Below are 13348 nucleotides of genomic sequence, written 5' to 3'. Positions count from 1 at the left end.
TGTGCATTTTTATTACATTTTGGAAACTAATGCGCAAAATACACCATTACCGTGCGAACGTACGAGTAACACACCTGTATCGTGTGAGCGCACAGATAACCATCCCGAAACCCTCACAAACGCACGGGTATAATATATAGAAACTTAAAATATATATTATTGATATAAACAATTTTTTTTTCAAAATATGTCCTTCCTTTAATATTTAATAAATTGTTTTGGTAAAATAATTTTATTTTTCTTATTACTATTTTTATTATATTTTGAAAATAAAGTGTGCGTGCCACACACCAAATTTTAATAAATAAAACATTAAACTTAATTTTTTTAGATTATTGTCTATTTGGACTTTTATGTAAAATTACTTTTCTATTGATTTTAACTGCTTTTAATTTTGAATACTTATTTGTCTAATTTATTAAATTTTATAAACCTTTTTATTATTACAACTCTATCAACCTTATATAAATATATTTTTTTCTAATACAATTTTGATTTTTTATTTTTTTTAATAATATTTTGATATTTTATAATTTGTTTGAATTCTCATAACAAAGTGTTCACATGTCCGTGGTCCGCACAGGTAACCATACAAAAATCCACGCAAACACACGATTTTTTTATTTATTTTTTGTTCAACATTAAATAAAATTCTTTTTGATCATTTTGTTTTTGGACTTCATAACATACATTCAATTGTCTATTATTTTTATTCATGTTTAGTAAGTGAAATCTAAATAATATTTAATACTATTGTTTTATTACTTTTAATAGTTTTGTTTAAACAATAAAACTTCTATATTTCAATTTCATATAAAAAAAATTTTGATTTTTTTACTTAATACTATATGTATTCAACTCACACCAAAATTCGTGCGGGTGCACGGATTTCCTACTAGTTTTACACTAAGAAATAAATACATTTAACAACTTAAAATCAAATATCTAAATCAAAGAGAAGTACCAAAAGGCCAAAGAAAATCAAAACAAAACAAAAAACCATTTTATAATTATTTAAGTTTGCAAAAATTAAATTATAGATGTCACTCTCAATTTACAAGTATGTATTTTTCTTTGAAATAAAATATATCTTTATATATGTGATTAATTCATATAGTTATCACAATTATTATTCATTATACATTATTTTATTGTAACATAAATTTAATTAAAAAACAAATTAATTAATTTTCAATTGCATCGGGTTTTAGTCTAGTTATCATTAAACATATTAGCCTCAGACTTGATATTACCACTGCTATGGATTCATCTAGATGCAAGCCATTAGTTAAATCTAATAATTGGATTGAGGCCATGTATGCAGAAATTGAGGCACTCGCTCTTAAACCAACTTGAATCATAATTGAATAACCAAAAGGTAAAAACGAAAATATTTGCTCAGATTGTATTTTGTTTCTCATCACGAATTAAACATGATAGAGTTTCATCATAAAGTCTAGATGATATTAGCTTATGCATGATTATGAATACTAAAATGCAACTCTATTACAATAACAAAAACTATCAAATATCATCATGCTTAAAAGAAAAAGAAAACACAACTTTTATTTATTTATTTTATTTTTAACAAAAGAGAGAAAATAGTACATAGGCATAAAAGAATTTCTTATCTCTCCAAGATGCTTTGTCTGCATTGTCTTTTTCTTTCTCTGCGTTTTATGTCCGCTATGAACCATATTCAACATTCGCAACAATTCACAAACACTCACACACAAAAACAATAGTTACAAATAATGGCACCTTTTATACTGACAGTGTCGCAAGATGGAACTGGAAACTACAGAACGGTACAAGAAGCCATTGATGCAGTGCCACTCCGCAACACTTGCCGAACGGTGATAAGGATATCGCCGGGAATCTACCGGCAGCCACTATATGTTCCAAAAACTAAGAACTTCATCACTTTCGTTGGTTTGTTTCCTGGCGATATTGTTCTGACATGGAACAACACTGCCAATAAAATTGATCACCATCAAGTAGGTTCATGAAATGGGATTGTGTCAAAATTCAAACTTTATGTTAGTTTTTTATGGTGTTATGCTATGATGATTAGTAAAATATTTTTCTTGTAGGGTTCTAAGGTGATAGGGAATGGGACTTTTGGTTGTGGAAGTACTATCGTGGAAGGAGAAGATTTTATTGCTGAGAATATTACGTTTGAAAATTCTTCTCCTGAGGTATATCATACTGTTTTTTAAGCTTTTAAATTTGATTGCTGTTTTGTAAAGTTAGTGCAGTTACAACCCAGTCCTTATGCACTTCCCTAAAAAAAAACATCTTGATGTTGAAATGTTTAGTTTTTATGAGAAAAATTGGATTATGAAAAATAGCTATTGCAGCATGATTATCTATAAAGATGTTAGTGTTTTTTTTTCTCCTCAAGGTCCTCAGCCACAAAGTTTGATATACAACAATAGTACTTACTAGCAACATCAAATTCTACTTTAGCGGTATATTGAACAATTGTTTCTTCAATTTTTTGAATCCTATAAAAAATTCATGATCCAACCAATTTGAAGGCACATACACTGTTAGAGAACCCAACCAATTTGAATTCCTTTTTTTCTTAAACTTGATGTCAAGTTTGATTAAATTTGAGTACCTAATCACCCTCTTAGCAGCTTTCGAGTGAATTTCACTTGCACATTGCATGAATCGCATAAAACACTCACAAGATTTAAGATGTCTGGTCTTGTTACTATAAGATATATAAGGCCCCAATCAAACTCTAAAGTATGCCTCATCATCTTTTACAACTTTATCTTCCTTGCTCAACTTCTCTTTTCGTTTCATATGAGTGTTTATTGAATTGCAATCTTCTTTACGAAGTCTCTTCAAATTTTTTTTCATATTTCTTTTGGCAAATGAAAACTTTGTCTTGATTATTTTTAATCTCAAACAAAAATAACAATTAAGCCTTGTCCCGCTAAGTAGGGTTGGATACATAGATCAACTTTCGCCATAATATTATATCTAAAACCATACTTCTATCCAAATCGTTAATCTCGAAGGTTTTCTTAATAACTTCTCTTATAATTTTTCTAGGTCTTCCTCGTTGTTTAACTCCTCTCTATATGATCTACTGTGTTTACCACCGAATCTACATGTCTTCTCTCTACATGCTCAAACCATCTAAGTCCATTTTTCACCATCTTCTCTATTATATATGTTACTCCAACACTTTCTCTAATATTTTGATTTTTAATCCTATCTTCTATAGTCTTATCACATATCCAACGCAACACTCTAGTCTTTGTTACACTTACTTTATTCTCGTGTTGATTCTTACTCGCTAAACATTTCTCCCGTACAACATCATAGGTCTAACCGCAGTCCGATAAAATTTTCCGTTCAACTTGAGTTGTACCTTTGCGTCATATAAAATCCCTGAAGCCCTCCTCCATTTCAGCCATCCATCTTGAATTCGATGGATTACATCTCATTTTATTTCTCCATCATTTTGTATTACGGACCCGAGTTATTTAAACTGTGTGACTTGATGAATGATATGGTCTCCAACTTTCACCTCTAAGTACAAGTCTTGATGATCCATCTGATACTACTCCATCACATGTCGGTAGTAGACAAATTGCTTCTATGGTTAACCTTTCAGGCATAAAACCAAATTGATTCTCAGTGAATTAAGTCTCTAATCCAAGTCTCTGTTCAATCACTATTTCCCATAACTTTATTGTATGACTCATGATTAATTCCCCCTATAATTTTCAAAATTTTGTATATACCCTTGTTCTTATAGATTGGAACTAAAGTGTTTCTTCTTTATTTATCCGACATTTACTTTGATCTTTTAATTTCATTAAAGAGTTTGGTAAGCCACTCAATACCTCTATCTCCAAGAATTTTTCACACTTAAATAGGTATGTCGTTTGGTCCAACCTCCTTAGAGTTACTCATCATTTTCAAGGCTTCTTTTACCTCTTGTTTCTGAATTTCACAATAGTAATTATAATTTCAGTCATCTTCTCTAATGTCAAGTATGATAGAGTCCAGTGAGATATCACATTCTTCATTAAATAAATTGTAGAAATAAATCTCTCACATATCCTTTATATCTTTGTCCCGAACTAAGACTTTTTCTTCTTCATATTTAATTCACTTCATTTGATCCAAATCTCTTGACTTTCTTTCTCTTCCCTTAGCAAGCCTATATATATATATATATATATATATATATATATATATATATATATATATATATATATATTCTCTCTCCTTTGTTTTTAAAGATTGGTATAATCCATCAAAATCTTGGATTCTTGCTTCACTAACTATCGTCTTCTTCGTCTCATGTTTAGCTTTCTTATATTTTTCCAAGTTTCGGCATTTTCACACCTAGACAATTCGTTAAAACAATCATTTTTAACTCTAACTTTACTTTGAACAATATCATTCCACCACCACGGTTCTTCATCCTTAAGCACGAAATCTCTTAATTTTCCCAACGTATGTTTAGCCACTTTTCTAATATCTTGAGTCGTCTTATTCCACATATCATTAGCACTTCCTTGTGGTTGTCCAAACCCTCGCTCCAAGATTTTGTGTTGGAAACTTTCTTCTTTTTCACCATTCAAATGTCACCACTTGATCAGTGACATTCCCATGTGACTTCTTATCTTATCTCTCCCATTGATTCTTACATCCATAACCAATACTCTATGTTTCGTAGTCAAGCACTCTCCTAGAATAACTTTAATTTCCAACAAAATCTTCCTATCAGACTTCATAATGAGAAAGAAATATATCTGAGAACATGTCACCCACTTTTGTATGTGATAAGATTTCCATCTCTTTTTCTAAACCAAGTATTTGTTATAGTAAGAACCAAAGCCCTATGAAAACTCTAAGATGGGTTTACGTTCTGCATTTACCTCGCCTAGACCGTGCCCCAATGCACGCTCTCAAAGCATCTTGTTATACTTCCTACATGTTCATTTAAATAACCTCCTAGAAAAAATTTATCTCCTTGGTGTATATCGTGAATTAAACCTTATAAATCCTCCCAAAATTTTATCTTAAGGTATTATGGTAAGCCAACTTGAGGTGCATAAGAACTAGTAACATTAAAGGTGTTTTGTTCCACTATAAATTTCAAGGCTATGATTCGATCTCCTACTCCCTTCACATTCACAATATCTTTGTCCATAATAATTTCAACCCCATTTATTGATCTAACATTTCTGGTGTACCAAAGCGTAAATTTTGAGTTGTCTAATTCTTTCGCTTTTTCACCTGTCCATCTAGTTTCTAATAGACACATAAAGTTGATCTTCCTTGTAATCATAGTGTCCATTATTTCCATATATTCTCTAATAAGTGAGCCTATATTCCATGATCCAAATCGACTCCGCCTCTCTGGAACTCTTGCTTATTTTTCACTACGTCCAAGTGGAGATGCACAAACCCTTTCTCATTTGACACTATACTCGAGTCATATAACGGATTGCTTATAGGCAACGACCTAGAATTTACATTATTATGTAGTTGATCCATGTCATATAGATTCGATAAAGTTTTATGTTGGTTGCTGACTTCCTAACATAATCCTCTCCTTTCATCCGGAATTGAGACTGGCTATTCATAGCAAAGCAACATAGGAAGGATTAATTTTCTTAATCTTCATTCTGATAAAAACCATCAGTATAAAAAATTTCATCTCAAGTACTTTCATCATTTCCATCTTGAATTCATCAATCAAAGTTGCATAATTTTTAATTACCAAAAGATAATCAACACAATCAGAGTAATAAGAATAACAGCCTCATATTGCTTAATGTAAATAATGGAATTTGATAAACTCTTAAAAAAGTCTAAACTCAACAAATGATTATCAACTTTATTGCACCAGACTTTTGAAGCTTCTTTTAATCCATCAAGGTCCTTCTTGAGAAGTTAGACTTTTGAAGCTTCTATTAATCCATCAAGGTCCTTCTTGAGAAGTTAAACCTGTCTTCTAATGCTTTTTTTTCATGAAGATTTTGGGTTGTTTAATGATGATTTATTCTTTCAAGAAACAATTTAGAAATGTTGATTTAGCATATAATTGGTATACTTTCCATCCCATTTATATTGCAACATCAAGCAACAACCTCAAGGCATCTAGCCGAAGCATTGGTGAAAATGTGTATGAGTAGTTTACTCCTAAAATATGAGTGTAGTATTTAATAACCACCCTTGCCAAGTGTTTGTCGATGAATCCATCAACATTTATCTTGGTTTTATTACATGAGATTGGAAAAAATTTGTAGGCAAGATATTAAGGTTCTGACTTTATACGAGACATTCGGTCTTGAGCGGCGTGTGTTAAGGGATTGAGTTTCGTGCCATTAGAATTTGTTTCTTTTTCGCTTCATTCAAGGATTTGATTTAAAGCACATTCTTATATGGAAAATATTTTATTCTAAATATTTTTATAGAGAGATTAGCTTCCTATTTATATCAAATTAATATTTTATTTTAATCAATATTTAAAATTGGCCTTATGAAGAGTGATATTTATTGCACTTTTTGGAGTTCAGTTGTTCTCGTACAAAAACTCTACTAGGCTTTTATCTTGGATGTTGTTTCTATTTAAGGAGGTGTTTAACCTCCTATGAAGATGCAGACCTTGTATTTTGAAGTTTGGTGTTTTAATGCTTTCATGGAGTCTTTTTTTTTTTTGGGTTTGTATTACTTTATTTCAATGTTATCTTTCTAAGTTAGAAGGGTAGAGTATTTTCTTTGTAAATATGATTTATCACTTCATATATTTTTGTAATTATACAAACCTTAGGAGAATGGTTGAGTGAAAATGACAGGTGTAACACCCTTCTAACTCACAAAGAATATTCGCACTATAATACGAAATAACATCAAATAAAATCACCAACAAGGGTGTCACATCGTCATAAAGAGTTCATAATAACTAGTCCTGCTTCGTAACACGGGTTGCAATCAATTTTAGAACATACATCGAATGACAGTTCAACATAATTATTCAAATACTTTGCAGCGGAATCCAAAATCTAAAACATCTTTAAAATAAACTTCATAAACATTAACTAAACATCATGGTGTATGAGTTACAACTCAAATAATCAACGAGAACATAATAGTTCAAAACATAACGACCTCATCCCCGATGTTACATATCATAGCAAGACTCCTTTCAATCTAAACAACGATAAAAGGACGCCATGAAGCTATCCTCAAACTTCAACGGACTACTCCTGATTACCTGCGCGTTACCCACGTGGAGGAAACATTCAAACAGAAAGGGTGAGTATTTCATAATCATTATGTAAGACATAAGGAATAGATATAGTAGTTGTATACAAATAACCAACCTTACATATACTGATACAACGTATCCATCATATACGCATACTTACTCACACCTGCACCTCATCACCTATTCCCAACATCACCTTATGATTCAATCACAATTATCAATTAGGCACACCACATCACAAATAATCAATATCATCAAGTCATCCATCATCACAACAATGCAATGCAACAACAATGGACTCATGCATGTGGTACCAATTCATCACTGATGACTCCGTCATCGTCCTCCAAAGATCTCAACCATAGGATCGATTCCCGTTTGGAACCGGAGCACATCCACAAATTGCACTCAATCCACACAATAAGATTAAGGACAACACTGGACCAAAGGTCCAATAACATCACTGGACTTTATTCCTACAAATATGCTATGAATGCATGATGCTCAACATCACAAAATCAACGATCACAGCTAGTCAAAATGGCATCATGATTCATGTATTCATCAACGTCATATCATCATTCAACATACAACATCACAAACATATTGTCCAACACATCACACATACATCAATTAATCATGTTATCAATCAACACAACAACATTCACCAAAATCAAGTATAGAAACACAAGAATTCACAACATCAAGTTCCATACAAAATGCCTTCTAAACCTACCCAGATGTGCACAGTAAATTCCAGAAAATTCTCTGAAATTATAATAAAATATAAGTTACCATATTCTGAAATCGTTTTTCAAAAATATAAATTTTCATTTACAGGGGACCGTGCTAAGCACGCTTATACCGCGCTAATCGGGCTCTCTACTGTAATCAGGTTCTTTTTATATTTAGGAGCATGCTAATCAGGCTTCACCATGCTAAGAGGGCTTCGTGGTTTTATAGAAAATTCATGTGCGACCAGCATCATACCAAACCCAATCCTTTGCCCAAAAACTTATTTTAATCAATAATTTCCTGCGATTTAAGGTCTATTATCCTAGTTCTAATATGGATTAATCATTCTAATCACAAAAACATACATGTTCATCATACATCCATCATTCTTCATCAAACCCTAGACCTCCAAATCCTCAATAATGGTAAATTTGAGTCTAAATCATGTTATTAATCACCAATACATCAATTAACAATATCATACATCATATTCATCATGCGATCCAAACAATTCATCATGGTATTTCATCAATATCATCAAATTTATCATAAAATTCCAAAACAAAGCCAACATACAGTTATCAATCCCTTAAGACAAACATAATAATTAGGGTAACCCCCCTTACCTTAGATTATTAGTCGAACAGATTCTCCTTTCGAATTCCTACGATTAATCTTCTCCTTCTCCTCTCCTTGCTCTAGCTCTCTCTTCTTTCCTCGTTTTCTCCAAAATTCTACGACTAATGGAATTCTCTCATATTTCTCTTTTTACCTAGTTAGCCTTAGGACCCTTATTATGAACTTCCAATTATGCCCTTACTAACTCTTCCTCATATTATCTCTTATTTTATTTTATTTAAATAATAACAATTCTAATTAGACTATTATTATATTATTATTCTAATTAACACCTCACTTCTACTACCCCACACACGTCACATAAACATCACACGTCACACATTATCAACTATAAATCACCGTGATTCATATAATCACATCAAAACATCAAATATTCAATTGAATAATTAACTCAAAATATCGGGGTGTTACAACTCTCCCCCAGTTAAAGAATTTTCGCCCTTGAAAATTACCTGACAGAAACGACAACGGATAAGACTTTCTCATCTGGTCCTCCCACGTCGGGCTTTCACCTGCTGATCCACCCCACAACACCTTCACTAAGGCAATCTCTTTGCCTCGGAATTGCTTCACTTCCTGTTCTTCTATTCGCACTAGTGACACTTCAACAGTCAGGTTATCTCTCACCTGAATATCATCCATCTGAATCACATGTGAAGGATCCAGAACATACTTCCTCTACTGAGATACATGAAACATATCATGAAGATTCGCAAGCGACGGCGGCAACAATATCCGATAAGCCACCTCACCTATCCTTTTTGAAATCTGATACGGACCAATAAAACGTGGCGTAAGCTTTCTAGACTTCAAAGCTCTGCCATACTGGTTACCGGAGTAACTCTCATAAACACATGGTCATCCACTTGAAACTCAAGTGCTTTCCTCTTCTTATCATGATAACTCTTCTGAGTTCTGACGACTCTGAGAATTTTTCATCCTCTCACGGATCATCCTTATCTTATCAGTCGTTTCTTGCATAATCTCAGGTTCGAGCACAACACTCTCGCCTAATTCAGACCAACACAACGAAGTTCTACACCTTCTACCATACAACGCTTCATGCGGCGCCATACCGATACTCACATGAAAACTATTTTTATAAGTAAACTCAATCAATGGCAAATGGCTATCCTAAGCTCCTCCTTGGTCTAACACCCAAGCCCTCAACAAATCCTCTAATGATTGAATAGTCCACTCGGTCTGACCATCCGTCTGCAGATGATACGCCAAACTCAACCTCAAACTAGTACCTAAAGCATCTTGTAAACTCTTCCAAAACCTCGACGTAAACCTTGGATCTCTATCAAACACAATATTCGACGGTATTTCATGCAATCTCACAATCTCTTTAATATACATCTCAGTCAACTTAGAAATAGGATGGTTAATCTTCATCGGTAAGAAATGAACCGACTTAGTCAACCTATCCATAATCATCCAAATAGAATCATTGCCTTTAGCGGTCTTCCGCAAACCCGTCACAAAATCCATGGAAATACTATCACACTTCCACTCTGAAATGTTCAATGGCTACATTAACCCGGAAGGCTTCTGATGTTCAACCTTTGACTTCAAACAAGTTAAGCAAACATAAACAAACTCAGCAACATCTTTCTTCATACCGGGCCACCAAAATAATCTCTTCAAATCTTGATACATTTCCGTAGCACCTGGATGTATACTCAAACTACTTCTATGTTTCTCTTCAAGAATACTCTTCTTAAGTTCTAGAACATCTGGAATACACACGCTATCCCAAATCTCATCACACCATTCTCATCAAATCGGAATTCACCTCCTTTACCTTGGTTAATCAATGTTTTTGAAAGTTGATAATTTATTTTCTAGTGTATGATGCTTAATATACATTTCTAAAAACCTCTATGAATAATTGCGTAAGTTAGAAACGGTTCCATGAAGGATTGTCATTCAAAACAATGATTCTGACTCATAAATAAACACATCCACTCAGCTGGTATTCAAATACCACATTCTACTTTTTTTTAAATTCACACTAGTATTAGAATACCATTCTATTTCAGCACTAAAATAAGCTTATTAAGACAGAACTTCAATGGTTTTTATGTACAATCTTTGAAAACATTTTAAGCTAATTTTGAATGATATTTTGTGAGTTTTTAAGTGATATATAAAATAATTGATGATATATAAAAGATAAATATAATCTTAACTTTGTTTAATGTTGATCTTTTCCATTTTGTCATGATCAGTTTTGTCTTTATCTTTATCGTTCATTTATTCATCTTTTTCTTCTTTAATGATCATTGTTGACTTTTTATTTTTCTTCTTTTGTTGATATATTTTTCTTCATCAAAACTCTAGCCAAAGTCAAGATGAGGCTATTCTTCACAGTTGAATCTTCGGTTGCAACAAAATTACTGTTTTTTTTTCTTTCATATTTTCCTTCCTTTTTAATGCTTGTCTTAAATTGCTCCCTAAACATCTATTTCTTGTCTCATGGCCCTTAGTTTCTCTTGTGCATAAACACTTATTATTATCCAATGTTATAATGGTTGCTTCAAACTTTTTCAGACACTATTACTAAAAAAGTCAACTATCTTTGATTCAGACAAATTGGAACCTTGAATGGTTTCTAAATCCTTCATATTTTGTAGTTCAAAATCCTTAATAAGATACATAACTTGCATACCTTTGAATGTCTCATTTCCATAATACTCTCTTTTAAAATACTCCCATATTGTTTTTGTTGATTTGAGAGACATGATGTGAATGAAGATAGTCGATGATAATGCAGCAAATAAACAAGCCTGTTCTTTTGACATCCATGATATTTTGTCATTGTGATTCTTGATATGGTTCTTTGTTTGGTTGGTTGGTGTAGTAGAAGTTTTGTATTGATTTTCCACAACTTCTCAAAGACTTAAGGGCTAGATAGGTCTCCATTTTCGCAACCTAAACTAGATAATTTTTTAAATATCAATTGCCAATTGGAACTTACTTATTATTAGTCATATTTTCAAATATATTTGATTGTTTGTTAAAGTTACTTTCTGAATATACATACGAATTTGTATCATCATAAGCTTTATGCAGACATTTTTTAATATAAAGGCATAAATGTAATTGCTACATTCTTATGTATTGATCATTCTCATTATGTTTTTTTCATGGCAGGGTTCAGGACAAGCGGTGGCAGTTAGAATAACAGCCGATCGATGTGCATTCTATGATTGCAGGTTCCTTGGATGGCAGGTACGTACTTCCACTTTTAGAGTATGCAAAATGAATTAATTTTATATTGTATTTTGCTAAAGTTAAAATTAGAGAATCTCAAATACTCCCTAAAGACTAAAGAGTACCAATTTGATAAGGGAATAAAAATTTTCTTTCTTGTTAATGTGATGCAGGACACACTGTATTTACATTATGGTAAACTATATCTGAGAGATTGTTATATTGAAGGAAGTGTGGACTTTATTTTTGGCAATAGCACTGCACTCTTGGAGCATTGTCATATTCATTGCAAGTCTGCGGGATTCATAACTGCACAAAGTAGGAAATCTCCACATGAAAAAACTGGTTTTGTATTCCTGAGGTATGTATCCATGTTCATATAATTTTTTTTATGATCTATGAAACGCTAACACAAACACATATATAGATACTAGACTCACACTGAAATCGATAATAATTTTAAGAATTAAATCATGTTAAAACAAAAGTTCTTGTAGTTCGATCATGATTGAGCCTATTGAACCATGATCCAAAGTCTCATGGGTCCTTGTGTCATTGCAGATGTGTTATTACGGGAAATGGAGGAAGTTCATATACATATCTTGGAAGGCCATGGGGACCTTATGGAAGAGTGGTGTTTGCATTTACTTATATGGATCAATGTATAAAACATGTTGGCTGGAATAATTGGGGGAATGTTGAAAATGAAACAAGTGCTTGCTTCTATGAATACAGGTCCATAACTCTTTGTCCATCGTTATGATATATTATTTGCCACTAAATATAAGACTATGTCAATAAATAAAACCTCATTTCAAAATTCAAACTACAAAATGCATTTGTTCTTTTTATGTCGAAATTACAGGTGTTTTGGATTGGGTTTTGTTCCATCGAAACGTGTGAAGTGGGCTAAGATGTTAAAGGATAAAGAAGTTGATCAGTTTCTGATGCATAGCTTCATTGATCCAGAACCACAAAAACCTTGGCTAGCTCAAAAAATGGCTTTCAGGATTCCATATTCTGCTTAGGAATTATGTTTAGGACACTTGAGACATGGATGTGATTCAAAGTGTAAAACTAAAATAAAATACAAGTTTTAAAAACATTTGAATTTTTAAATCAAGCATGAGTGAGCATAATGAGGTGTTATAACTTATCTCATTATTGTAATAATTTCTTTAAAGCATAATGAGGATTCACATCAGTTATAAATATTAGTCTTTTTTACTCTTCTTAGAAATGTCAAGAATTTGATGTGATTGCCTACAATACTTTTTTCCGTTTGAATTAATCAAAGAGATTAAAGAGATTAAGAGACATGTGATGCCATATTATCAACTTATATTTTACAGTAAAATGAAGCTCTACGTGATAGCTAAAGATCTGTGAAGTCAATTAAAAGATAATCTTCCCTCTAACTAACTCTTAGCTAAATAACTAACTCTTAACAATCTTAGAGTTTAATAACCACCTAAGTAACTAGTGAATAAATGATTGTCTAATTCT

At 32.3% G+C, this 13348-nt stretch overlaps 1 protein-coding gene across 1 annotated transcript; it reads left to right on the top strand.

Annotated features, from left to right (window-relative positions):
• Window positions 1–1646: 1646 nt before the first annotated feature.
• On the top strand, window positions 1647–13054 carry LOC131620354 (pectinesterase 31-like). The gene is made up of 6 exons (XM_058891407.1): window positions 1647–1997; window positions 2094–2198; window positions 11783–11860; window positions 12016–12203; window positions 12404–12577; window positions 12708–13054. Exons 1-6 carry the CDS (start codon window positions 1755–1757, stop codon window positions 12868–12870), a joined length of 951 nt encoding a protein of 316 aa, XP_058747390.1. The 5' UTR covers window positions 1647–1754; the 3' UTR covers window positions 12871–13054.
• Window positions 13055–13348: the final 294 nt, after the last annotated feature.

The sequence above is a fragment of the Vicia villosa genome, linkage group LG7, assembly GCF_029867415.1.
Source record: "Vicia villosa cultivar HV-30 ecotype Madison, WI linkage group LG7, Vvil1.0, whole genome shotgun sequence".
NCBI lineage: Eukaryota > Viridiplantae > Streptophyta > Magnoliopsida > Fabales > Fabaceae > Vicia > Vicia villosa.
Note: the sequence above shows the minus strand (reverse complement) of the source record. Positions and strands in the feature narration are given on the sequence as shown.